The sequence below is a fragment of the Mus caroli genome, unplaced genomic scaffold, assembly GCF_978045245.1.
Source record: "Mus caroli unplaced genomic scaffold, Mus_caroli_1 scaffold_9, whole genome shotgun sequence".
NCBI classification, from domain to species: Eukaryota; Metazoa; Chordata; class Mammalia; order Rodentia; family Muridae; genus Mus; species Mus caroli.
The window spans coordinates 68,836,253-68,863,167 of record NW_028227264.1 but is presented as its reverse complement, the minus strand read 5'-3'; the positions used below and the strand labels follow the sequence as shown (position 1 = coordinate 68,863,167).

Sequence of the window (26,915 nt, the reverse complement as noted above, 5' to 3'; positions counted from 1 at the left end):
AAAAAATGCGGAGAAGGCTGGGGAGATAGCTCATACTGCTTGCCTTACAAGCATGGATTCCAGAAGTCATTTTAAAAAGCCGGTGTGCTGGCATATGCTTGTAACCCCAGCTCTAGAATAGCAAGGGCAGGCAGTTCCCAGGGACTTGGTAGCCAAGCAGCCTAGCTTCTGGGAAAGCACTAGGTCACTGAGAGTGACCTGCCTCAAAAAGTAAGGTAGGTGGCCTTGAGGTGACCTCTGACCTCCATACTATGCACATACACGCACCCAGATACACTTCACAAAAAAAAAAAAAAATAGAGAGGCTATTGAATATGAAAGAGCTTGTAGAAAAAAGTATCCAGAAAATAATAGGCTGGTCTGTTTTCCAGGTTGCTTAGCAACTTTCTCATCTGTGGGTATCTTCAGATAAGCCCTCAACCTTTCTCGTATGGCTTCACACCTGCATTCTTTTAGATGCTACACAGGAGTGCCCACTACTTATCCTGGTTTCTATTGTTGTTTCTTGACCTCAAACCCCAGTATAAAACTCTAAGAACATATTCTATGGCTGACATCCTGTCTCATTTTGGTTTCATCTTCATGCTTCTTTGTTTACTGTGAAGCTGATAAGATTTTTTAACACCCTTGACTGCTAAAGATTTCAGTGTCTGAGGACAAGGTAAAAAATTTTCTTGCAAGTACCATATTTTTTATATTTCTCTTTATTTTGTGGATTATAAGATCCAGCGTTTTAATGTGTCATTAAGGAAAAAAATGCCAATTAAAAGATGGTTAGACAATATCAGAGATGTTAAAATGTGAATAGATATTTTAGGATAGATTAAGTGTAATTATGATAGTTCACTAATCAGCAATGAAATAGCTAGAGATGCCTGCATTAAATTAACAGCAGGCAGAGGGCTCTCCCGTGTTTGCTGTGACCATGCTGGAATTACTTTCCCTCTCTAGAGTCTACCTCACCTTTCATCCTCTCCTGAATCCCTTTTTATTTATTTTTATAACACCCAACAAGGGAAGTTTAATTTAAGTCACACACACACAGTCTTTGCATATTATATTGTTGGTTGTATATCCACAGCCCAGAAATTAAATTGGATGCTCTGAAGTTTGAAACTTATAAATATGCCTGAAGAGATATCTGAGCTTCAGTGTGTTTACTTGGTGTTGGGTGGTGAGGGTGGAGGCAGAAAAGGTTATCGGATCCACGGTAAATGCTCATGAGCACCAGGTAGGTGCTGGGAATTAAACCAGATTCTCTGAAAGAGGAGCAAGTTGGAAACGTTTTGAGCACTGATAAAAGTGCCCAGAATATTTGGAACTTTGGAGCAGTTTTGAATTTTGGAATGAGGCTGTAAAACTATCCAAGTATTTGCAAATACTCCAACCTCCCCAAATTCAAAACTCTGAAACACTTCTGGTCTCAAGCATTGCTGGTAAATGGAGCCCCACCTAGATGACATTCATTTTTCTGGGTAAATACACAAATAGTATCCTGGTATTTTCCAACTCAAGGGAGCTATATAGTTTATCTGCCAGAACCAACGTTATACTAAAGAAAGGTCTGATATACTATGACTTCTTTAGCTTAAAGAAAACGCTTGGCAGTTCTAACACACACACACACACACACACACACACACACACACACACAGGGATGCATAGCTGCCATATGATACATTGTTTTTACTTCTAGAAATAAAAGGAACAAACCCAGTCTTTTCAGAGTGATCTCTGTATTACTTTCTCATTTTTCCTATATCTCATAACTTTTGTGAAGAGTTAGGAGGAAAATGCCAACGGCCAGCTTTTAACTGATCTACAGTATTTCTCTGTACATGAATGACTTTTTCCTTATTTTCAGAGTTAAAAGCTAAGGGGAACTTGCTGCTCAGGCTTATCAACTAACTAAGGACCATTTCATTTAAGCCTTATCAATTAAGTCTTTAATACTGTGATTTAGGCACTGTGCAAGGTATTGGAAATAGAATAGACTATTCTCTCACGGGCTAAACAGTCTCTAGTCTATAACAACCCAACACCATTTGAAAAAAAATTGTTCTTGTTTATATTTCTCTTCCTTTAGACTGTGAGTTCTTCAAAGAGAACCATATAATCGTTGTCTTTTAGCCTTGCTATCTAATTGTGCGTGTGTCTGGTACATTGCATGCTTTAAATAAATCAGTTACATGCATCAGTTTAACCAGGTTAGTTTTTGACTAATCCTTATATATCAAAATTTTTTCTTATTTTTTGATGTAGGAGTTTGACAGCAGTTCTCAATTTTTTAAGACAAAAGCTAACTAAAACCATCTAAGCACGCTGAGGGCTGTAAGAGCTGGAGACCAGCAAATAGGCTCCAGAGGCCTAGCCTTGAAGTCAACAGCTGGGAGAATCATTACACTTTGGCCAGATGCAGTTGCTGCACCAGTAAAATGGCTGTACTGATCTTGTCAACCTCAGGCAGTCACTAGCTCTGGTTTGATGCTATGCTGTCCTTCAGAGTGGGAGGTGCCTTGACTCATTGTATCAGCTGATTGGGCGTTGAAGAGTGCCCCTAGCTTATGAAACACTGTTGAATGCTGTTGCTCAGGGTCTTTAAAACTTGAAAGAGTAAAAAAGCACACAAATATTTTAAGAAATAACCATGAACCATAACAAAAATATTTATGTAGAAATAAAAACAAGCCAAAGAAAGACGATGGATTTTTTTTATAAGTTCCTATTTTACAAAGTTGAATCCCGTAAAGATGTATTTTAATAATCTCTGATTTATCATTTCTGTGGCTGACACTTCTGGGACTGTATTGCTTAATATGACACTTTAAAATTTTTCAGATTACTCCAAAGTTCATCTAACACAGCTGCTGGAGAAGGCTGACGTGATTGCAGGACGCATGCTTAAGTTCTCTGTTTTCTATCGGAACCAGCACAAAGAGTATTTTGACTATGTTAGGTAAGAATCGCCAGTATCTATGCGTTCGGGTATCTTGGTTTCATATGTCTGTAGAGCACATTCTTGTAGAGCCCAGAGAAGGGCATTGGGTTGCCTGGAACTGGAGTTACAGATGGGTGGGAGTCAACACGTGAGCTGAGAATCCAAAACCGGATTCTCTGGAATTGCTGCAAGTGTTGTAATCTGCTGAGCCATCTCTCCAGCCCTGGGAGACAAAGGCTTTGAAAACGACACAATACAGCGATTCTGAACTTCTGCACACAATCCACATAGTCTGTTTTCTTTTGAAGCCTTAGCCTGCTTGTGGTACCTCAATCTTATAGTAATAGCTCTTGAGAGGATGAGGCAAGAGGGTCACCATGAATTCAAGCTCAGTTTAGGGTGCCGCCAAGGGACCCGGATCAAAACAGAATCAGTCGAAATGAATAATAACCCTAGTCCCTTTAGAGTTATAAAGGAGTTTTGTCTTGACATGACTATGTATGAAAAAAATCAGGAAGTTTTGATAGATTTTTAAATTTTTGCATACTTTTCTAATTTCTCTTAAATCAATCATGAGCTCCAAGCTGTAGAAATGCAAGGAATCATAGTGGAAGAAGTGTGTTGGTATATATGTTGTAGAATTAGAAGACCTCAGTCACTTTTCACCACTGAGGTCATGAGAAGCACCCTATGGGAAGAACATTTTTGCCTTGCAGCTGCTTTGGGGGCAGAGTCTGTCCAAGAAGACGTGGTAGCAGGTATAATAAGATAGCGTGGTAGCTGGCTACTGAGACTACCAGACATCCTGGGAGACTGTGGCCTGCCGTGCTAGGCTAAACCCTAAGAGCCCACCCCAGGACTCCTTCCCCCAGCAACGTACCACCTGCCAAGGTTGTAGCCAATATTCAAACAGAGCCACCAGCTGGAGGGAGACCAAGTGTTCAAATGCATGAGCCTGAGGGGATGTTTGAACAAAAAGCAAAGTACTTTGTTGTGCCCTGTGTTTGTATTGTATTTTGATGATAGCAAACACATCTGCTTTTTGTCTGAATAACTTATAAGTACAGATTTCGGTCTGTTGTTCTAAGTGGCCAGGAGTCTATATAATTTTGAGTGGATGCCATTCACCTAATTTAAAGTGAATGACAAATTATTATGCTTGTCAGCCATTAATTGAGAATGGCTAGTAAATTCAGCCCAAACAGTTTTTATGTTTTTAAATATAAAATGTGGAGACCAAAAACTTTCCACGATTGCTACTACCTCCATTAAGAAACACATCAAGAGAACACAGCTTTGCTGTACAGTCAGGTTGCTGGGTTGCTGCCAATCACTGCCCAGTGTGGCCACTGGGGGTCAGCATTTCTCTAGGATTTTCTGACTCTTCTGTGGGAAGAGGCTTTCCTGGCATAGAATATTTGCTTAATTTGTTCTCATAAATGTTTCCAAAAATTCAAAACAGTCAAACTCTGAGCACCTGGAAATGAACGAAGTAGTTGTACACATTACATGATTTAAATCCAGTTTACCCGCATGAAAGATGTTTGTACCAACAACAAAACTTACTTTTGATTTAATTTCAAAAATAACAGCAGTAAAACCCATGTAACTTGTATCTTGAAGCATTAAATACAAATACCGTTAACTAAGGCATAGGTAGAATTCCTCATCATTTTGAAAAGCTTTATTAAAGAAAAATAAATAAAGCCCCCTCTCTCTCTGCTGGAGGTGGGGCTCTAGGAGAATGCTTGCCTGGCATGCTGTAGTCTAGGTTCAAGCCCCAAGACCACAAATAAGAACAACAAAACTACTCCCTTTTCTACGCAGTGAACTTTAGTAAGGGTATTTACTTCTGTGGATCTTGATTTGCATTTTAATTAGGAAAGTGTTTGTCAGGGTACATTTCCTTGATTAGAATCCCTTTAAAATGTTATCTTCAGAATGCTTGATGAAGAAATCTTACAATTACCTGGTAATCTTTATACATCATTATAACTGAAGAAGTTGTAGATAAATCCTGTTTCAATCCATAAGGGCTGAACTAATTTTCTTCTCTTCTAAAAAAAGGACTAAAACATGAGCACACCTTCAGTGAAAATGCCTCCCGCATCCGACCTTGTTCACATTCACTAGTGAGGCTAGGGGCTTCTCTATCTGAATACATTTTCTTTCTTCTTTTTCTGCCTGGTTGTCAGAGACCCAGAAAGAACAGCAGGGTGGGGCTGAGACTCACAGAGCTGGAATATTTCCAAATTTAGCAAATAGCATATGCCTATGAGTTTTAGCTGAGAGACCCCCAAATGGTATAAGGTTCTGATGAAATTTATGCCAAGGAACATCTTGAAAACTGAAGAAAATGAAGGGAAAAAAAAGGAATATTTCAGGTGGTAAGAAAGCAAGTTAGAGAAGATACAGGCTTTGCTCCTGGAGTGTGTTTCTCGCCTGGCCTCCATGTGGCCTGGTCTTGCCTCTAATCTACTTCTTTAATAAACACCACTGCATAGTAGTCGGGTGATGGGATTGGAAGCCATTGCTGTTCTAATGATGGTGGCAGGTCCCCAGCCTACCTCATTGTCTCACAGACTCTGAGAAGCCTAGTGATAGTAATAATAAATAAATAAATAAATAAATAAATAAATAAAAATCCTTATTAGAATACTAGCTTGAACTTTCCATTCTTAAAAATGCTGGTAGAGAAAAAGAAGAATGGGGGAACTCTACAGAGAACTTCCATTCACAAATTAATTAATGAGACCTCCATTCACTCAAGTGTAAGCATAGCTGAGCTGCTAATGAGACACTAAAGCAACCAGCAAATATCAAGATTTGGTTTTACTCTTCTTGGGAACACAAGGGAGGCCAGAGTCAGCCAACAGCAGCAGCAGTGGGCAGAATCCAGCCTTGATGGAACCACATCCTGACCCATGAGGAGGTCAGGAAGACAGCCAAGGCTTACCTTGTCTCTACCCTAGATCAGCTGCTGCTTAACACTGTAGGAGTTCACAGTGAGGGGAGAGTCGAGGCACAGAATAATAGAGGCCTGGGCCACACCGAAGGCAATGTGTTTGGGAAAAAATGTTGGTGCTGTCAAACAAACGAGAGGTAACCTGACAAGCAGGCCTGTGTCTGGACTTAAAGTGGCCAAAACATAAGGAGCAAACACTTCTATCTGGTCTAAGTGGGTGACAAAATTTCTTCCTTTTCAAATAACAAATACAACTGTATAGACTCTCAAGGCAGAAACAGAGATGAAGCATGAAAGCCTGTCTGTTGTGTCTCTCCTCTACTCCCTTTCGCTTAATTTGAAAATATGTTGGGATTCCTTCCAGGATTGAGCTGCCAGGGTTAGGGTCCTCTTTTCACATTAGTAAACAAGTATGGTTTTCCAAATTGCCTTTGAAAATACACATACTAACAGGTTTCTTGCTTTTTCTGTCTTCTGTAGTATGAAGGTATAATCCTTGAGCCATGCTTGGTCTGCTGTGACCAGTAGTGTATAATGAACATCTTTATGTTGTGATAATTGATATATACTGTATAATAATAACCAGGGCAATAGACATTTTGTCTTTGGCCAGGTGTGGTGTCACATCCCAGCCCTTGGGACACTGAGTTGGGAAATTCTGAGTTTGAAACCACCTGGAGCTTCAAAGTGAGACCTCATCTCAAAAAAGTCTACTTCTTTAAAAAAATGTAATCCTGTTCTGTTCACCCTAAAACTGCTGTGACATGAATGTTTGATTAACTACATCCTAAACCTTACAGGCTTTCTTTGTGCATTCTGTTCTTATTTTGGCTATAAGACCTGCTAGGTTCAGAAATTCCATCCTCACGTGTCTTAGCAGCTTGTGCAATTGTATTTAGTTCATTGATTAAGTATTTTGCACCAAGGTTTCTGATTGGTTCTTGTGATGGTTTGTATATGCTCGGCCCAAGGAGTGGCACTATTTAGAGGTGTGGCCTTGTTAGAATAGGAGTGGTCTTGTTGGAGGAGTGTGTCACTGTGGGTGTGAGCTTTAAGACCCTCATCCTAGCTGCCTGGAAGCCACTATTCTGCTAGCAGCCTTCAGATGAAGATGTAGAACTCTCAGCTCCTCCTGTGCCATGCCTGCCTGGATGCTGCCATACTCATGCCTTGATGATAATGGACTGAACCTCTGAACCTGTCAGCCAGCCCCAACTAAATGTTGTCCTTTATAAGACTTGCATTGGTCATGGTGTCTGTTCACAGCAGTAAAACCATAAGACAGGTGTATTTTATGATTTTTAAAAATATCCTTGGAAACGCTGTCTGCCCTAAAACTGTTTCTTCGTTGCCTTGTATTTATATACCCTGGATTCTCACGAGTTTGTTGAAATCCTCATTTTGATTGTCTTTCAAACATTTCAGACTATGGGTTGTTTTCCTTTGGAGTTCTATTTCCTTTGCCGTAGTCTGTTCATGTGGTTGTGATTTTATGAAATACCTACTGTAAGAACATGTTTTTGGCAGGGCAGTGGTGCTGCATGCCTTTAATCCCAGCACTTGGAAGGCAAAGGCAGGTGGATTTCTAGGTTCGAGGCCAGCCTGGTCTACAGAGTGAGTTCCAGGACAGCCAGGGCTACACAGAGAAACCCTGTCTTGAAAAACCAAAAAAAAAAAAAAAAAAAAAAAAAAAAGACCAAAAAACCCCCCAAACCATGTTTTCATTCATTGGCATGTGATTCAGATGGCATATTGAATTTGAGTTAGGTTGGATGCTTTTGAGTTTAATCATAAACTGAAAAGTGTAGTCTCTGTGATTTGTCTTGCAATGCTGGGATCAGTAGCCAAGGCAACTGTATGACTCTACAGACAGTGTCCCCAGACTCCAGTCTAACACTGATGTTACTAGAACTTGTGGCCAGTTGCAAGGTGCCTCAGGATCAGCACAAGAGACTCCAACAGTTGTGTGACAGCAGCTGCTATCTTCAAACCACGGAATGTGAAGGAGATTCTGGGACTGAAGATGGGAGGTGTCTGGACCTGTGGCAGCAGCAGCTCAGTTCTGGAGCCACCAGACAGGATCGACCTTCTTTGGGTAGACAGCACACATTCAAACCAAGTTCTCCTTAGCAGTGTTCATATGTTCGATATTTTCAGTAGTTTGCTTTTTAGTAAAGTCACTTGTGAAACTCATTAAGTACAGATGGAGCCAGTTTCACCTGTGAGACTTCTAATTGCAATTCGGTTTTCAGTCCAGGAAACCCCAAGGTTTGTAGGTCATCTTTATTCTGGGTCCAATCCATGATTAGTATCAAAAGATATATATATATTCCCTTTGATTTGATTATAGCCTGATCTTTCAGACCTTTAGCAGTGGGTAGTGATTTGTGTGCCATTCGAATCTGTAAATCAGTAAATTGACCATGATTGTACTGAGCAGTGGCTATTTCCTTTCTCTGGCAGAGAACACTATGGGAATGCTATGCAGCCTTCCATCAAGGATAACAGTGGTAGCCATGGCTCACCCATCAGTGGGAAACTGGAAGGCATCTTCTTCAGCTGCAGCACCGAGTTCAATACAGGGAAGCCACCCCAGGATTCACCATATGGAAGATACAGGTTTGAGATTGCAGCAGAAAAACTTTTCAACCCCAATACTAACTTATACTTTGGGGACTTCTACTGTATGTACACGGCTTATCATTATGTGATTCTTGTCATTGCCCCTGTGGGATCGCCAGGAGATGAATTTTGTAAGCAGCGCCTTCCTCAACTAAATTCCAAGGATAATAATTTTTTGACCTGTACAGAAGAAGATGGGGTGCTGGTGTACCACCACGCCCAGGATGTCATTTTAGAAGTCATTTACACTGACCCTGTGGCTCTTTCCCTGGGCACCGTGGCAGAAATCACTGGTCATCAGCTCATGAGTTTGTCTACTGCAAATGCAAAGAAAGACCCCAGCTGCAAAACCTGTAACATCAGTGTCGGACGCTAACACCACTTTCGCCCCTCCCCCGCCCCACACACCCTGTCTTCCCATAGGAGCATTATCCTCTGTTGTCCATCTGCCATCAGATGTCCCCACTGAAGCATGCATATGCCGCTGTCACCAAAAGCAAACTCTATCATTCAGAGCCTTTCCGTGTCTCCTCTTGCCCGCCCTTGTCCACCACTTTCAACAATGTCCCCAGGTTGTCCTGACACTGTTTGCCTAGATGCTGCAATGCTTTTATGTTTCCTTTATGCCAAACATAACAAGACAGTTATATAGACCGCTTTAGCAAAGTACAAAATAATGGCTTATCAATGGTGTTTAAATGTGCATCCATTTTAATCTACTGAATAAATATCGGGATAACTCCAAACCGCATGAGAGAGAGTAATTGCAGCATGAGTTAAATCCTAAAAGCCTAGACTTGTCAGCACTTCCGCCTTGTTGTTTGACAGTGTTATTTATGTTATTTATATTAGCTAACAGGAAACAGTTACTGTGCTTTCAACATAATAAATATAATAGAAAAATATTTTATTTGTATGTTGTATAAAATATTTACAATCATATAGAATATAGTTACATTTTAATAGCAATTGTATACATCTCACGAAACCATTTCCCTTATCAAAGATGTAATTTGTAAACCTCAAATAGTTGTGTATCTGTCCTGTTACAAGTAGATGACTTCGATTAAACAAATTTATGAAGGCCATTACTCTGATTCATAAACAGCAGGTGAATACAGAGAGAACAACACGCCTCTGACATAGTCCATGTCTAGAATCTGGGTTGGTTTTTTTTTTTTTTTCCGCCCAAGCAATAGGAAAATCTGAGTTTCTTCAACACCATGCTTAAACATGACAGAAAACAGAAATAAGAATAATGTTGATAATGAGAAAATGTCTACCTGTTACTTGATTTTACAAAAACCAAACCAATAAGTGTGTGAGTGGAGAAAAAGCAAGACACACTAAATAAAGCAAATAAAAGGTCTCTTGGTGATTTCCAAGCTTTTCACCCTGTGCAGAATGAATGCAGCTCACAAGAAAGTTATTTTACTTTATAAAGTACAGACCTTGGAACATTAAGAAAGATGCATATTCCCAATGGAAAAATAGTTATAGAATCTTAGTATAGGAAACAAGAAAATCAGCAATAGTACTATGGTCACATTAGGTTATTACTGCAGACACATCTATCCAAAATACCTATTTTAATATTTTACTTTAATATAAACATTTGTCAGTCATAGACAAAGATAATTCACAAAGTACATGCCATCCAAGTGAACTTTGGTAACTGGAAATGTAAATCTTCAAATAACAGATAAAATAATGCACTACTTTCATATAGAAATAAGAGATTAGCAGTGACACAGTCAAGTTATTTTAGAGTGCTGAACGCCTACAGACTTACAGGACAAGGTAGTGGATGTTGTATTACCTTCTTTCTAGCTGTTTTCCTCCCTGGGTGAAGAGCAGAAATTTTCTTTGTCTCACCAATGTATTTAAACCATGCTCTTTCCATACATCAATAAAATCAATTTGGGGACACTACTAAATCTTCACTAGCAGGTAGCCTGCCTACGTGTGATTTTAGGTTTGACAACATATTAGACAGTTTTTGAGACAATTACATTTGACTCTGGATTTCAGTTTGGCGTGGAGGCTAAATGCTTTTTGCCAATCCCAATATTACCTGTTATTTCCCTATTTAAACGCCTTGGGTGGGTATGATTATACTAGCTCTTCCTTTGTCAAAACAGCTAATACTATCTCTAAAGTGCTTCCGTTTTCCGTACATCAAAACTACTTAGCAAGAACAGTAGAGGAAAATAAACTTGAGTTCATCTTGAGAGGGAAGTGAGCAGAGCTGAACCTCAAATAGTTTTGGCCACATCCTGCTTGCTGATGAGGACCTCCAGTAGTCTCAGCTTGGCTTTTATGTGCTTGTATTCACAGTACTCATCTGCCATCGGCATCCTGTCTTCCTTCTGTGGGCTTCTACAGGAAGGGAAGATACATTATATTAGTTGAAACTAGAGCCAGGTCATTAAAGATCCTTTTATAACTGACAGGGGTCTGTGACTTCCATGTGGCTCTTTTTTAATGGTGCCTTCTTTACAGCCCTTTGGTCTCATTCCATGCCTGCTCTGTTTCTCTAAGCAGCAGCACCCTTTGGCCATGTGTTTTTGCAAATATGAGACCCCATGCCTGAGCACAGAACAATGGTGCAGGTGAAAAAGAATCGAAGGAAAAGCAAAGGCTAGAGCCTCCAATGCATCGCCTTTCCACTCATCCTCATACTTCGGTAGTTCCATGATAGTATCCCGAAAATACTGCAGTTATTCGATTATACAAGTAACCCACACATTCATAGTGGCAAAATCTTCCCAGGGGCTACACTGTACGCTGGCAATGTTTCCAAGTGTCCTTGTAGTTAGACCCGTTTCTGCTGATGTGTAATAGAACTTCTGAGCTTCCCCTTGACAACGTGATCACAAGTCTAAATCCTTTGAATTGAGGCCAGGGGCAAGGCTCAGTGGGTAGCAGAGGTGACTGCTACCAAACCTGATGACCTTATGCTCCACATAGTGGGAGAAAGAACTGATCCCCAAAGTTGTTCTCTGGCCTCTATATAAACACATCCACAGTTTAAATTGCAATGGCTCTCTTTCTGCACAGGAGTTCAAAGGCTGAGCATGTTCTAATGCATAGACCTTGCTTGGTTCATGAACAGTCTGAGTGCTCTTGTCTTATTGCCATATTTACAGTGCCTCTAAATGTATAGAAAATCCATTTGCATGGACATTTTAGCTGGGTTTAGCTGGGTTAAATCTTAGCAGTAAATAGTCTTAGGGAAACAAAACAGTGCTCTGTTTTCTTGCCATTCAACAGTTAGAGTTTAGGATTAATAAGTGAGCATTTTCTTATTCAGATGACATTTTATCACCACTGGAGGACATATAGCTTCATGTAGATCAAGCACAGACATATCTTAAGTAGGTTTAGGCCATGTAAGTACAGTAAAATGAGCTGTTCCTTGACTGCAGTAGGGCACGGGTAAGCTGTGGTCACGGTCTTCTGCATACACATTCTTAGATATATACTGATACATAGATTTTTATATAGCCACAGTCAATGACAACTACTACTAAGAACAGGCAGAACAAACTACCATTGCTGCCAAAAAGCATGGCAAATAATACTGACAGATCCTATAGGCAGACTTGGCACACTGAAACCTCCTAGAATCTAATATACACTCTGTGTTCAAATGGGTCAAAGTATAAATTTCTTTAGGAAACTCAAAGTGATCAAAAGACTTTATATGTGTCTTAAACCTAATCAACTCACCTTTTCGGACAATGTCAATTTAAACTCAAAATTCTGAACCCACCACAGATCTTTCACTGAATGAAAACTTCCCACTGCATATTTTAAAGGGGAACTTAAATGCAAAACAGAATGTGTGCTTAAAGCCCCTAGTGAGCCATTACTTTGCTGAGCCCCAAGTGTCTCGGCCTGGGGAGCCCACTGCTGATGGCTAGCACAATAGAAAAGCTACCGAGGGCGATGAAGCAAGCGTGCTAGGTGGATGTCTCAAGGTGCTTCAGCACTGTCCCACTCCCTCCCAGCAGCCTGTGGGCTGAGAGGAAAGGACAGCAAGGCAGGATAGAAAGGCACTAGGTGAGTAAGGGCCTCTCAGCTCGTCTCTGCTGCCATTTACAAGCTCTGTGACTGGGAAAGTTATGTGCTTGCAAGAGTGTCCCAACCTTTTGACATTGCACAGTGCTGTTATCTACCAAGTTCTGGCTGGAGAACACACAATCTAGCTTTTTTAATTGAAAAAAAAAAAGTCATTGTATTTGGTTTTGTCAGAACATTTACAGTGCGATCTTCTGGCCATTGTGGCAGGTTAGAAACAACTGGGGACCAGGAGGGTGTGTTAAAATTAATGTCTCATTGTCATAGTCATAGCTTTCAAGCTTATCCCAGGAGATAAAGCACTGCAGCTTATTGAGGACAGCTAAATAATTGGTCTCTTCTCCAAAAGACACTAACATTCATTAGATGGTTATATAGAGAACTTTTTTGGTAACGCAGTAAAAAAATTACTAGAAATTAATGAGTGTATAGTAACAGCTGGGTTAGGATGGAAAAATATAGGAAGGCAGATGGTCCAACTAAATATTTAAGGGAAAGAGAAATAGCTATGAACTTTTTGACTGAACCCTGGAATAAAACAAACAGGAATGGGGGAGGGGGGAGATGTTTAGAACAGATATTTAAAGGAAACATTCATGCAATACACAGAGAATACTTTATGAAACTAAGAGTCTAAGGACAAGGGCTGAAAAGTAAACTTTTTAAAAGCTTAAGATAATCAGTAGTTGGAGTGAAACTCATATACAAAATACTTCCAGAGTTAAGGTTTCCTTTTGTAAAGGCAGATGTTAACACCTGACAGCCATTAACAACAATATCCCGCCAAGCACCCCCAACACTGTACCATCAGGGTATTGCATTGGAGAAAGCACAGTCTCCAGCAAGGACTTACCTCTCAACCCCTGTTCCTATAAAAGCAGAGTTTATTTGGAACTAGAGCTCTTTAGGAAATGTTCGCATTTAAAAATAAAAACAAAATACAAAACCTCTCCGCTCGCTCACACTTACCTCCCCGTCTGTTTAAAAAACTGTTCTTCAAATTCTCGCAGGGCTTTCCGTAGCCTCTTCTTGTCAGCCCTAGTTTCTCGGAGATGGTCGAGGAGGACGGGCCTGAATCAGGTGAAACACATTTGCCATTATTAAGTGCTGCTCTGACGGAATGAGTATGCCTGCATTATATCAGACCAGCAAAATGGGTCTGTTATCACAGAAAAGTGATTATGGGAGGAAGTTCTGAGCGAGTGAGTACATTTATAATGTGTGCCTCGGTGTTGGAAGAGCACACAAGCCTCGTATTCCCTAACGTTAACAGTGCCATGGCCAAAGGGAAAGGGTGATGGACTGAATCTGCTGTCAGGAGTGATGCCGGTTACTTGCTATAGCAAGACGATAGGCTGCGATAGGTACCTAAGGAATACACACAAATATTTGTTGACAAAGGTAAGAGACACAAGAGGAAAAAGACTATGTCCTTGGAGTGGGGGGAGAAGGACAAAGGCCTTGGGGATGAAACTGAACCAGGGGAGGGCTGACATTCCACCGCCATCTACTTCATGGTAGAATGTATCTACTATGCTTGCAGAAACTGAATACTAAAGTTATCTATAGGCATTTTCTATAGGCCAAGTCTATCAATTTCAAAAATGCCTCCACCAACCCAAGTTTAGGAATGACTTTTTTTTTTTTTAAACAGCGACAACCCAAAGGTTGGGGAGAATGGGAGAAGAGAAAGTACTATGTTCTGTTCTTCCAGCAAGCTAAATAGTACATACTGTCCCTGGTTTTGCCTCATCTCCACGTGGGACACACCCTAAGCAGACCATATAATGCATGTTAAAGATGACCTCACACTGTGGGTTTGTCACATGCAAACCCAAAAGCAAACCCACACGACCAAGAGGTGTGCCAACCACTGAGTAACAACAGTAGTGAAAGGTCCAGACAGGTCTTAACTGAGGAGTCATTAGGAGATAAAGACCCGCTCGCTCACTGACTGGTGGTCAGTGTGGTTACCTATCTGGAACACTATGCCATCTGCATGTAAGAAAGGAAGAAAAGAAAAAAGAAAGGCTCTGGCCATTGTGAGCCCACTAAGGGTCTGACTCCTTTGGGTTCAATATAACAAAGTCCAGCTCTCCTCTGAGTTGGCTCGGGGTTACAAGGGTTACTAGCACCAGAACACAGCTGAAAGGAAGGATCAAAGTCAATTGATTGCACATGACTACTTCTGACACATGGAGGGTTTTCCTGTGGCTCTTCACAGCTTTGTCGTCTATATTTCCCAGTTGAGAGGCCAACTGGATGGTGCATTTTTAGGTCTATTCTCTGCTGGAGAGCACATTTTAGGCTCTGAACGGATGCTGGATTTTTAAGGTACGGGTAAGGTACGGATAAGGTACCCAGGCCAAGAGATTAGAGAGCCCTCACCCAGGCTGCTCACTCACATGGTGGCCTCGTGTAAGTTGGACATGGAGAGCGCTGGCTGCTTCCCTTCTTTCTTTTCATCTGGTAGCAGGGTCCTCACAGGCTCTGTCTCCGAGTAGATGAGGTGATCACCGACAGGTAGGCGGGACACTGGATCTGGTAAAGAGGGTTGCTGACTTCCCTGTGGACAGTCTTCATCAGAGTCCTCTTCCTCCTGCTTGTCAACGAGCAAAGCCAAATAGTCACAGAGTGCTTCATGTCCTTTGAGCATGCACAAGGACTTACAAGACCCTAAAATCCAGTAGACACGCAGCCCACGTGGCTCCTGAGAACTGGATTGGCAACTACCAAGAGCCCTTCCTCAGCTCCATTAAGAACCTACAGAAGTCAATGAGGAAAGAGACATCCTTGCTTGGCCACACTGCTTCCCTAGTTTATTTATATTCACTGGGCCAAGGAAGATAGGCATTTGGGACCTGGCTGAGCTTATACTGTTCAGCCAAGTGGGTCCTCCCTTCCCCCGGGGGACCCTCTGCACTCTACCTTCACAGCAGTGATATGGATGAGGACAAAATGTTCTATAGATACCTTATTCAGAAATTACAACACTCAGACTCAGAGCAGGCCACAGTCAATCCATAGGAAGTGTAAGTGAGGATTTCAGAAGGCCCAAGAAGCAGCAACAGTTATTCCTTAACCTTTCCAGTAATTATGACAGCCAACGGGTTTTCTTCAACCTTGAAAGGCATACTGTCCTTTAAACTATTCTTCTTCCTCAAAGGGAAGATTTTAGACAGGATGTATCATTCTAGCATTCTTTAAAACATAGATTCATAAGTATACTCAAGTAGATTTAAATTCATAGTTGTTAATATTTGCTGATACCTTGAGTAGCTGCTTTGAAATTGAAGCAGCCAGGCCGGATGCGGGGCGCTTTCCTAGCTCTGTCGTCTGCCTGTACATTTGTTTTTAAGAAAATAGCCTAGCTCAGTTTCAGTATTTTTTATTGGGATAAATTTATTTATGTCTCGTATAGTGTGATCAGACGGAACCAAAACAATGTTTCAATATTTCAAATAATGCATTACCCGTTCTATTAACCACCACACATAAAACAGAGAGATTCCATCTTGTCTAGCTGTATTAAAAATTAGACAATGCCACAATGAGAGAGGGAGCCATTGTGTCTTGTCCTTGCCCAAAAGGAGGGTAGAAAAAAAAAATCAAATATAAATCATTTCAGTTTGGTATGTTCTGTTTCACAGCAGTTTCTGGTAGCCAATGTTAAGCACTGGGCAGGGAAGACCACAGTAGCTGGTAGGAACATAGTATACACAGCTAGGAAGGCCACTTGTTAATAACATTCATGGTGCGGTCTATGATAGGGCACTAAACAGCATCGATTCAAGGTGCTACTCAGTTTGCTGTTAGTGCCGCCATCTTTACTTACAATTGTTGGGATAAGGGATGGTGTCGACAAGATTTGCTTGATACCTCTGCATCGGTCATAAAGAGGCTTTATGAGGTTCTTGTCTTGCTTAGTTCCCTGAAAAACATAAAATCTGTTCTGAATTTTTTTTTCCTCAGACAATAATCTCCCTGCACCCTGCATCCATCCTAGCCAGAGCCCATACAAGCTTGACAAGCAGTGTAGACAGAGATAGAGTCATTCCCTAAGGTGATATTCCGGCAGGCCAACACAGCCACGGGTCACGTTTCAGAGCCTCGGAGATCGTAACACTTTAATGGAGCAGTGATTAACAGGAAGGAAGTCAAAAGATGGTGTTTGCTGCACATCAATTTTTCCTAGAAAAATATTCCCATAAAGGACTGGGGCAAGTGTAGAAATTGGATCATAGGGCTTTGTGGACTAGTCTGCAAAACATGAGTAGTGTTAAGCCTCTAATTTATTTTTAAGTGACCAATCAAGACCAATCAATTTTTTCTCCTGAACAACTATGTTGTTTGGGCTTTGGTGATTACATCACAAACTCTGCACAGACCTCCACTATTACACACATAGAATGCACACTGCCTTACTAGTTCTTTCTCTTATAAACCTTTAGGAATTTGGGATAAAACATTTGGCTTTTGAATCCTCAGTTTCATGCCCACACAACAAAGGGGCTACAGGTCCAGGGTTTGCTCCAGGCTGTCCCAATGATAGACAGATATTTCAGTTGACTTGCTAACATTCCAATTAAAACAATTCCCAGCCTCGTAGTGTGCTGATGCGTTCTGTGCCCATCTGCTGCATGATGCATCCCTATGCATCATTATAGCAGGTCAGGTTTCACATAAAAATTCACTCTTGTCTGTTTATCCATGTATCTATCCGAAGTGGCCAAGCCCCTCTTTTCCCTTGCCCCCCGCCCCATCCACATGCTGTCCCATGCACTAATTTACTATATTCCCATGTACTAACTTACTATATACTCATTACACGCAGCCCTCCCGCCACTCCATTCTCAACCAATGGTTTATACTCATCAGGGCAAAGTATGAGAGAAAACAAGTCACCACAGAGTCGCTCACGCTGTCTTTTATGGACCTATCTACCACAAAGTGCCAATTAGCTCTGCCTTCCAGACCTCCCAGAGACTTGAGACAAAAGAAAATAGCTCCCCAGAGACATGATGGTCCATACCCATCACGGCTACAAGCCACACTGGTCCACGTTGATCTCCCTTTTCTATGAACCTTTCTATTTTAGTGTCTGGTATCTGGACCTGAACTTTTCTGTTTCAGTCTTACTTGCCCAAATAAAAGTTCACTGAGGCCTAAGATACCGCCATATTACTTCTTTAACTTCTTACCACAATCTACCACATCCCTGCTCTGAATATTAAGAAGGTCATAGGTAAAAATCTCCGTGTGTGTGTGTGTGTGTGTGTGTGTGTGTGTGTGTGTGTGTGTGTGATGGCCTTGAACTCTACCCCTCGAGTGCTGGGATTAAAGGCCACCATCGCTGGCTATATATGACGATCTTATGTAAACATATACATGCACAACCTAGGCTGTTACCTAAGACTCGTTTGTATTTTCAGGAGAAAGAGAATTTGCTGTAGGAGCTTTTTGGTTCATAACCTTAAGAGCCTTTAGGGCTGGAGAGATGGCCAGAGGTCCTGAGTTAAATTCCCACCAACCACACGGTGACTCATAATCATCTATAATGGGATCTGATGCCCTCTTCTGGTGTGTCTGAAGACAGTGACAGTGTACTCATATACATAAAATACATAAATGTTTTGAAGAAAAAAAAAGAGAGCCTTTAATTTTCTAACTAAATTCACTCTTTAAACATTTGCATTTTCTTTACATCTTTTACACTCTCACGCGCACACACACATACACTACATGCAGCCAATATGCAGTCCATGGGATTTTAATATATTTTAAGAGGGAAAATATAAATGTTAAATTCAGAAAACATTAGTTTTTTTTTCTTTTCAGTACCTCACTGGGAACTTACATTCTATAGAAAACAAAACAATGTACTTAGAGCATTGGTCTCTTTCAAAATTTGACTGTGGTTTTTCTATCTAGTATATCCCCCCGCCCCCCAAAACCCAGATTCTAGGAGAATCCAAAAGGGCAGAAAGATCAGGATATCTGCTGCAAGATCATGTCTTCCAGATAGGACCTAGAAGCTGCACCTATGTCATCTCAACTCTATGGCTGCCTAAACAAGACCTGACCAGCGGAGACACTAGTTGATATGCCAGTATGGATGGGGAAAATCGTACATAGCTGCACTCCAGGACAGAGCTACAGGGAGCTAAATACTGAGAGAGGGAGATTTAGTCTTCCCCAGGGATGACTTCCCTAATTGACCGAGCCCTAAAAGTATGCATATAAGCAATACTAAATGGACTTGGCACATTGTATTTATATATTTGTGCATGCTTGTGTGCATGTGAACATTTGCATGTTAATTCAAGAGAGGCCATGAGCTTTAGAGGGAGCAGGACAGAGACAGGGACAGCATGGGAGGAGTTAAGGATGAGGGAAATGATGTAAGAAATGTCTTTTAATTAAAAAGAAAATTTAAAAAATTAAAATACACAAATGCAAAGAAGTTTTTAAAAGCAACAAAAATTGATTAATTAATTAATTAGTTAATTAAAAATGAGAATGAGGAGACTGCTTTCAAAATGATCTTCCCCGGATACTAGATGAAGACTGAAATACTCATACAATACACGCAAGTCCTCTCCATGCTAATGATTTTAATCCTGGGATCATTACTAGCTAATCTCCAAATAGAAACGAGCATGAGAAGCCAGCCTACATGTGGGCCTCAGACACAAAGAAATATTGACAGGCCTTGGGTCCTCAAACTAAAAAAAAAAAAAGTTTCCTATCCAGAGAGGAAAATGCCGGTTTTACCTATCTATCTCCCTGAGCAGAAGCACGTTTGTAGATATGAATGGAGGAATGATTATATTGAAAAGTTCCTATGCCTTTCTGAGAAAGAGGCTCTGGCCAGAGTTCCCTGGGCACGGAAAACAAACAGGAATAAAGCTGCTTGAGCTCCCACAGCTTTGTGCTGGAAGTAACTGGAAGTACAGTAACCGGAAGTACCCTCCTGCCCAGTGGCAGAAAGAAAACATCTGGGCTGACCACTTTGTGGCAGTTTGGGATGCCAACTTCTCTTTGGGATGCAATGCCACGCCTAAGAAGGTGAGACGCTTGGGAAGTAACGAGTTCTTAGCCGAAGTGCCACAAACTGCAGACAGATATTAGCAAATTACCTTTTGTTAGAACTCTCCCTTCCTTAACCTCCCCATTCCGTTTGCTCCTGATTCCACAACAGGAGGACGAAAATTACTTACCTTTGTGGTTTATCTGTACATATTGACCTAGAAAACGACACCCATCAATCACCCTAGATAGCTCTCTCTGGCTATTTTATGTGGACAGTGGTAGCGATTAGTAAGCCACATTTTACTCAGTGTGATTCCCTTCACACATTAAGAAAAAAAAAATCAAAATATAACATTTTTTGTAGTGTAGATAGCCAGCAATATTCAGAAGTAGAAACAGAAAATAGATTTGTTTCCAATGATTTTTTTCCAATGGTTATCTCTCTTTCAAAAAAGAATCCATAAATAATAAATAAAGGCGAGTGGGGTGGGGTAGGGAATGGGGGGAGGCTGAGTCACAAAATCTGAACTAACAAGGCCATGCTGTAAGGCAGTGGCTCTCAACCTTCCTAATGCTGCAGCTCTTTAATACAGTTCCTCATGTTGTGCTGACCCCTCGCCCCAACTATAAAATTATTTTATTGCTACTTCATAACTATAATTTTGCTACTGCCATAAAACATAGTGTAAATAAATATCTGATATGCAGGATACCTGACTATGTAACCCCAAGGGGGTCTCGACCCTCAGATTGAGAACTGCTGTCGTAGGGCTTACTAGCTTCAGTGTGAGCTCTGACTAAACACCAACGCAAGAAGTTCCCGAAAAGTCTGGGGGCGGGGGGAAAATAATCACTCATCATGGGCAGACAGCCCCTCCCTAAAAGGCCCAGCTCCACTATCAAGCTCTCAGGGCTATTCGAAGAACTGTTCTGACACACAGGAAGCCATTCAATAGCTATTTTGTTGGAAATAATAAGAATTTCTGCCATTTGTACAAGGGTGATTTCTAAGCGTTCAGCTTCTTGTCTGGAGACGCATTTCACTCAGTTGTCACAGAAGGCCAACCAACCATCCCTCCTTGCCCAGAACCACCAGGGGTTTCCGGTGCTCAAGCACTGAAAACACCATGCAAAACTAGGAGGGTTGGTTACCCAGTTCCTCAAACCTCTTAAATTTGATGTGCCCCAGCATATATCACTTCTTAACGTTTTCATCTCTTCCAAAGTCTACCACCTCCCAAGGTTCTGGCATGTCAGTGAGCGGACTGCTCTCCATGGATCCCACCTTGCTAGACTTCCCGCTAAGGCACTGGTTCTCAACCTGTGGGTCTTGAACCCCTTGGGATTTTATATGTCAGATATCTTGTCTATCATATGTTTACGTTATGATTCATAACAGTAGCAAGATTACAGTTTGGACATAGCAGCGGAAATAATGTTATAGTTGGGGTGGTCACAACATGAGGAACTGTATTTAAAGGATCTCAGCATTAAGAAGGTTGAGAACCACTGGTGTAAATCTTCAACATGTTTCTTTGTTCCAACTAAAATATGCTTTGAGTATGCGGTCTCTCTGTTGATGTCACTATACCGACCAAGCCACCCGTCCCATCTTCTTGTTTGCTGGGCCATTTATTCTCGCAGTAATCAGATCTTTTAACTGGTTATCATCCCCCACTGGTTTTCTGTTCCCACTTGGCCACCCGTTACCTCCACTTCACAGCCCGAGAGGGCCAGCATCATCCCACTGGCCACAGTTCCCCATATCTCAGTCCCCATCCCTGAGATTCTTTTTTTGTTGTTGTTGTTTTGTTTTTGTTTTTGTTTTTCAAGACAGGGTTTCTCTGTGTAGCCGTGGCTGTCCTGGAACTCACTCTGTAGACCAGGCTGGCCTCAAACTCAGAAATCTGCCTGCCTCTGCCTCCCAAGTGCTGGGATTAAAGGCGTGTGCCACTACTGCCCGGCTCCCTGAGATTCTTGTGTATACAAAAAGCTCTTCCTTCTTCATGGCCTTAGTTCTGGGGAGTTCTATCGAGAATGTTCTTTGCTGCTCTCTTGGCTGGCCCACTTTCTTGATTAATTGTCAACTGTCTTGGTCCTCCTAATAACCCTATTCAAGAAAGATTGTTCCTATTGTCTTCTGACATGTGCTTACCGAAATCCTTGTCTATTTAAACCACTTCCTACATCCCAGCTCTCAGCAGAAAGGCAGTCCAGGACAGCAGTCCTGACATGACTTCTCTGTCTTGATTTACCTGAACTCATACGACAAGCATTTGAATCCTTTTGGAAATGTGTAACTGTCCATCAATCATCAACCATTATGGTTTGGATATGAAGTGCCCCTCCAAAAATCTCATGTGTTGGGTCCTTGTTTCCCAGCTTGGTAGCTCTATTGAGAGGTGACAGAGGCTAGTGATGTCATCAATGGATTAGCCTACTGGCTGATTAAGAGCTGAGGAGACTCCTGGGAGTTGGAGCCTAGTCAGAGGATACTGATCGACCAATCATCAGGCCATCAATACTAACAAAGATGTTTATACAGATATGGACAAGTTAACTCTAAGATACAAGAAAGTCCCTAGGAAATACTAGTCAATAGGAAATCCAAGATGTGCTTGTGTGTACACATGACCATAGACATTACCCTTTGGTCATCCTTAAAGTCTAGAATGTTGGGATTGGGGGATAGGTTAGCCATGTGTGAAAAAGAACAGACCAGCCTGTGAGCAAAGCATCACTGGTCTTCCCTTATTACTCAGGACACGTTGGTTCTTTCTCAGACATAAAGGGTGAAAACAAGATGGCAGTGACTGGGGTGCCGTGTGTACCTGCAGTACACAAGGCCCAGGGGGAAAAAAAAACTGAAGCAGGACATCGAGGCCTTCTGAGATCTGGCATGTGGCCTCAGTAAGACCAGATCATGCATGGCAGAATAGGAAAGGTGACCACACTTCTCCACAGGACTTCATTCCAGGGTTGAATGTCATTCATTTGTCAGTCCCCTCGAGCAAACACATATACAATACCTACCATGTATAGACACCGTGATGCTCTGAACAGGAAACAGTCTTTCTGTGCAAGCTGCACAATGGGGTGGGGTGGAAGATGATGGAAGGGATCCAAGAGGCGAGATAAGGTGACTCCTGCCCTTACACAGGAAGTCAAAGGTCAACTACATCAGCCTCAGCTTTGATACGGGAGGGACCTTAAGAAAGCTCCCCAGGCCTAAGCTAAATGGAAAGCCTCATGGAAAGGGATTACTCAAGTCAGTGCTGCTTTTCTTTATAAAATATAATCTTTTTTTCGTTAAGCTCCAGGCTTACGTATCCTAATACCTCACTGACAACACTATCCAGCTATCTCAGATTTCAAAACTTATATCTGTAGCTGAAATCTTTGATCCCAACCTATCACTCCTGAGAAATCACAGCTCTATTCTTAGGGCATGAAACTCTTACTGTATGCCTCTCCCTCTTTATAACACTTCACCATGGAGGAAAGGGACTATGTTGGAGCTTTTCTTTACCAATAATATGCTTATTGCCTAGACTTGGGAATTATTTACTAATGTGGTAGAGCAGAGACCATATCCTCCTATCCTTACCATCGTCCACCAACACACCCCTCCTCCGGAAGTGGAACCTCCTAGAATGACACAGCAGCGCTCCTAAGTCACAGTCATTAACCCACCAGGAACTCAACAATCTCCAGTCTCCTAAAGATGTGACTCTGGTGGTGAAGTGCTCTGACAGGTGACCAAAAGCATGTCCTTGCCACCCCCTGCTGAGGCTGCTGAGGTACCTTCCCATCGTCCTGGGGAGGGGTCTGTTCTCTCTTCTCCGGCACCACAGCATCCGAAGTCTCCTCGCCAGAGGAGCCTGGTTCGGGACCCACGGCTTCCGACTTGCCATTTTCTCTGGGGACTGGAGGCTGTTCACAGGACAGGTTTCTCCGAGGGCCCTTGGGCGTACTCCCTTGCTCTTCCGACAGCTTCAGCTTTAGTTCTAAGAGAAATGCCTTGAGTTACCATGAGCAGGAAAGGACTCACTGGCCCAGATTAAAACAGAGCTGCTTCTCCTGAATTCCCTAGGTATGAGCAAAGCTAGGAAAGTCAGCCTTAACCATGCCCGATATCATAAGCACCCAACCAGCCTCGAAGACAGAGCCCTAGAGACTGGGCTCTCGTGGAAAGAACCCCATGAGACAAGAATTCGGATTTGGATTGCAACAGACTTCTGGAGGAAGACCTCCTCTCCCCTGCCCCCAGGTTTCCACTGTTGCCCACTCTAGCACTTGAAACTCTCTGTGCAGCAGTTTGTTGGTGTGCATGGTAAAAGGCATGTATATAGTAAAACCTCTGGAGATTTAGAAGGGGCTTGGGCATCACGTACGCAAACCTGAGGAACTAGAAGAGATGAGAGGGGCCTTGGGAATCCCAGCTCACACGCTTGACACACCTCACATTTTTATCTAATGCTCTTTCCCCTCAAAGGTTTAACTCCGTGGTAGCTAGCTGTGAGTCCCCTAGCAGCGAGGGTGCTGAGGACTAAACTTGGGTCTTCTAAAACAGAAAGAAGCGAGCACTCTTCGACCCTTCTTCGCCACAAGTTTGAAAATGTTAATTTTCAAACTCCAGAGCCCACCATTCTAACAATGTGGCTTTTCGCAACAGAAGACATTAAAAAAACAAAAACAAAAAACCTGCCTAGGACTTACCAGGGAATTGCATTTCAGAGTATGCCATAGCAAGAAGTTGAATAAGACCATTTATACTGATTTTTTTTTCAATTATACAGTATAGCTCACTTTCTTCATTTAGCTTTGTGCTGGCTTTATGAGGATTTTTTTTTGCTTTTGTTTTTATGTTGCTGTTTCACTTGGCATCTAGCTGTAGTGTATGCTTGCCTGAAATCTACTATATAGCCCAGCCTATCAATTCTCTTGCCTCAGCTTTCCAAATACTGAGATGATAAGCCACTATGCCAAGCTCCTGCTTGAAGTTTAAACACTGCATATTTTATAAGCATGATACACCACTAGCATCAAAGTACTCGTCCCTTCTAATTCTTGGTCATGAAACTTCCAGAAATTTGGACCAACTGCCCTGTATCTTAAGTATGGACCTACAGAACAAAGGGAGGAAGAAAAGAATGCTATGAGCCTACAGTGATTGCCCTTAGCAGTAACAGTACACTGCCATCCCAGAAAGGGACAAAAGAAGAGGAGGATTGGTCCCAGAGGCAGAGAGCCAAGTCCTCTGCATGGCTCAATACCTCCAAGCCACATGGCATTCTTGGCCAGGATTAGCACACTCACCTGTGCTGTGGATCTGGGAAGTGGATTAGGGTGTTTTGTTTCCAATAATCTAGTAACCAGAGAAGTTAGAACTCCGCAGGTTGACTGGAGGTCCCAGGTCTCTATCGTAAGGAGGTTTATTAAATAGGGCCTGAATGATGTGTGGGGTCGTCTCAAATGCAGCCTCAGTTCAAGAAGGGAACTAAAGCCCAAGAAGGCTCAGGTGGAAATGGGCTGCAATTGTCCTGGACATTACGCTATTACCGATGGTGCTCTCTGAGGGAAGAGACACTTGCCTTTGAGCTGTTTGCGCCCCTTGGCCAAATCGTTCATCCATTTCAGAACTTCGGGATTTGAAGTCTTGTCCCCATGCGATGGCTATGGGGAGAGGAGAAAGTACAAGTGGATGGGAATGACGGGGGTGGGGAACAGGAGGAAGAAATGGGAAGAGGGGAGAGGGAAAGAGAAGGTGAAATGGGGAGAAGGGGAAAGGGAGGGAGAGAGAAAAAGGAGACAAAAGATAGAGAAAAAAAAGAAAAGCAAAAATGTTAAAGAGCCGAGCCACACAGGGAAATCAGAGACACGTCGAGCTGGACACGGGGCAGAGTTTTAGTGTGTGGAATTGCTCTGCACCTTTGTTCCTCCATGGGCATTATTTCAAAGCATGCCGAGGCACCCAGCACATTTCCAGACATTGTAATGATTCCCTGCATCCGGCTGTCTATCCTCCATCACCTCATAAGCCATCCACAGCCCATCCCATTGGCAGGCCATACTCCCTGCCAACAGGGATGAGAGCAATGATAGGACCAAAAACCGAATGCTTCCTGCTTTGTCCGTGGCTCAGGACTGGGTCCTGCTGGGGAACACTAACCAACTGGGAGGCTGAGTCCTTGGAGCTCAAGAAAGCAGGCCCCATGGTCTCTGAAACTTGATAACAGTCCAATAGCTGATCTAGGAGCAAACAGCCCTCGTTCTAATCACTCTCTTAGTACTAAAGATCCCACTGAGCTCCCGTCAAAGTGAAACGGAACACCTCTGACCTTGGGCCGATGGCTTAGCTTCCCTGGGCTCTGCTATCTCACATATTAAACGTGAGGATTACAGTATCTCCTTCACAGAGTTCCTGTGGTGGATTAATGTCTATGAAACCCAGAAAACAGCTCTGGGTGCATGCCAAGCAATGCAGAAGTGCTAGCTCAGACCGTAAATGTTACTGTTACAGACTTAGCCTCACTGGGTTGGATAAGCAGAGGGCAGTAGCAGGAATATTTCCACCAAACCTTCAAAGGAATCCTGAATGTATCTTCACTGACAACCACACACACACACACACATACACAGAGGGGGTCGTGTAAGTCCATCAGATCATCTACTTCTGAATTCCTTCTCAGCACAAAAGGGAACTGTCCCCAGAAAAGAGTAATCAGTAAATTAAAAATGGCAAAATATTTTTGGTTGTAAGGCTAGCCATTGGGGCTTTCAGAGACTGATCCATGAACCAACGAGCATACACAGGCTGGACCTAGGCCTCCCTGCACATAGGTAGCAGATGTGCAGCCTAGTCTTCATGTGGGTCCCCAACAACTGAAGAGGGGGCTATCCCAAAAGCTGTTGCCTGTCTGTGGGACATGTTCTAGCTGGGCTGTCTTGTCTGGCCTCAGTGGGAGAGGATGCACCTAGCCTCACAGAGACTTGATGTGCCAGGGTGGGGGAATGCCCAGGGGAGCCTAACTTCTCAGAGGAGAAGGGTAGAGGGTAGGGAGAGAATTGTAGGAAGGGGTGACCAGAAAGTGGGGCAGTGAGTGGGATATAAAATGAATGAATGAATGAATGAATACATAAATTCAGCAACAAGCCCTTACACTCTGCCATAGATCACAATGAGAATCCTCCATCCGAAGCTACCATGCTAACTTAAAAGCAGGCTCCAGAGAGCTATCCGCACCTGAGACTACACAAGGAACTTGGCTGGGA

The 26,915-nt window shown here is 42.4% G+C and overlaps 2 protein-coding genes across 7 annotated transcripts in view; one reads left to right on the top strand and one right to left on the bottom strand.

The window, feature by feature from the left end:
• Positions 1–9,421, top strand: part of Phyhipl (phytanoyl-CoA 2-hydroxylase interacting protein like) — a 41,015-nt gene extending 31,594 nt beyond the window's left edge. For all 3 annotated transcript variants that reach the window (XM_085842872.1, XM_021174618.3, XM_021174619.3), the window contains exons 4-5: positions 2,839–2,956; positions 8,367–9,421. In XM_085842872.1, coding sequence (XP_085698998.1) covers positions 2,839–2,956; positions 8,367–8,901 — 653 coding nt within the window. In that variant the 3' untranslated portion in view covers positions 8,902–9,421. The remainder of the gene's footprint in view (positions 1–2,838; positions 2,957–8,366) is intronic.
• Positions 9,422–10,635: 1,214 nt separating this feature from the next.
• Positions 10,636–26,915, bottom strand: part of Fam13c (family with sequence similarity 13 member C) — a 111,023-nt gene continuing 94,743 nt past the window's right edge. For 3 of the 4 annotated variants that reach the window (XM_021174614.3, XM_021174609.3, XM_085842871.1), the window contains 6 exons: positions 25,235–25,316; positions 23,445–23,647; positions 16,444–16,539; positions 15,014–15,210; positions 13,578–13,679; positions 10,636–10,904 (listed from right to left, as the gene is read on the bottom strand). In XM_021174614.3, the coding sequence (XP_021030273.1) occupies positions 10,781–10,904; positions 13,578–13,679; positions 15,014–15,210; positions 16,444–16,539; positions 23,445–23,647; positions 25,235–25,316 (804 nt within the window). In that variant the 3' untranslated portion in view covers positions 10,636–10,780. The remainder of the gene's footprint in view (positions 10,905–13,577; positions 13,680–15,013; positions 15,211–16,443; positions 16,540–23,444; positions 23,648–25,234; positions 25,317–26,915) is intronic. The other variant, XM_021174611.3, reaches the window with a different exon arrangement.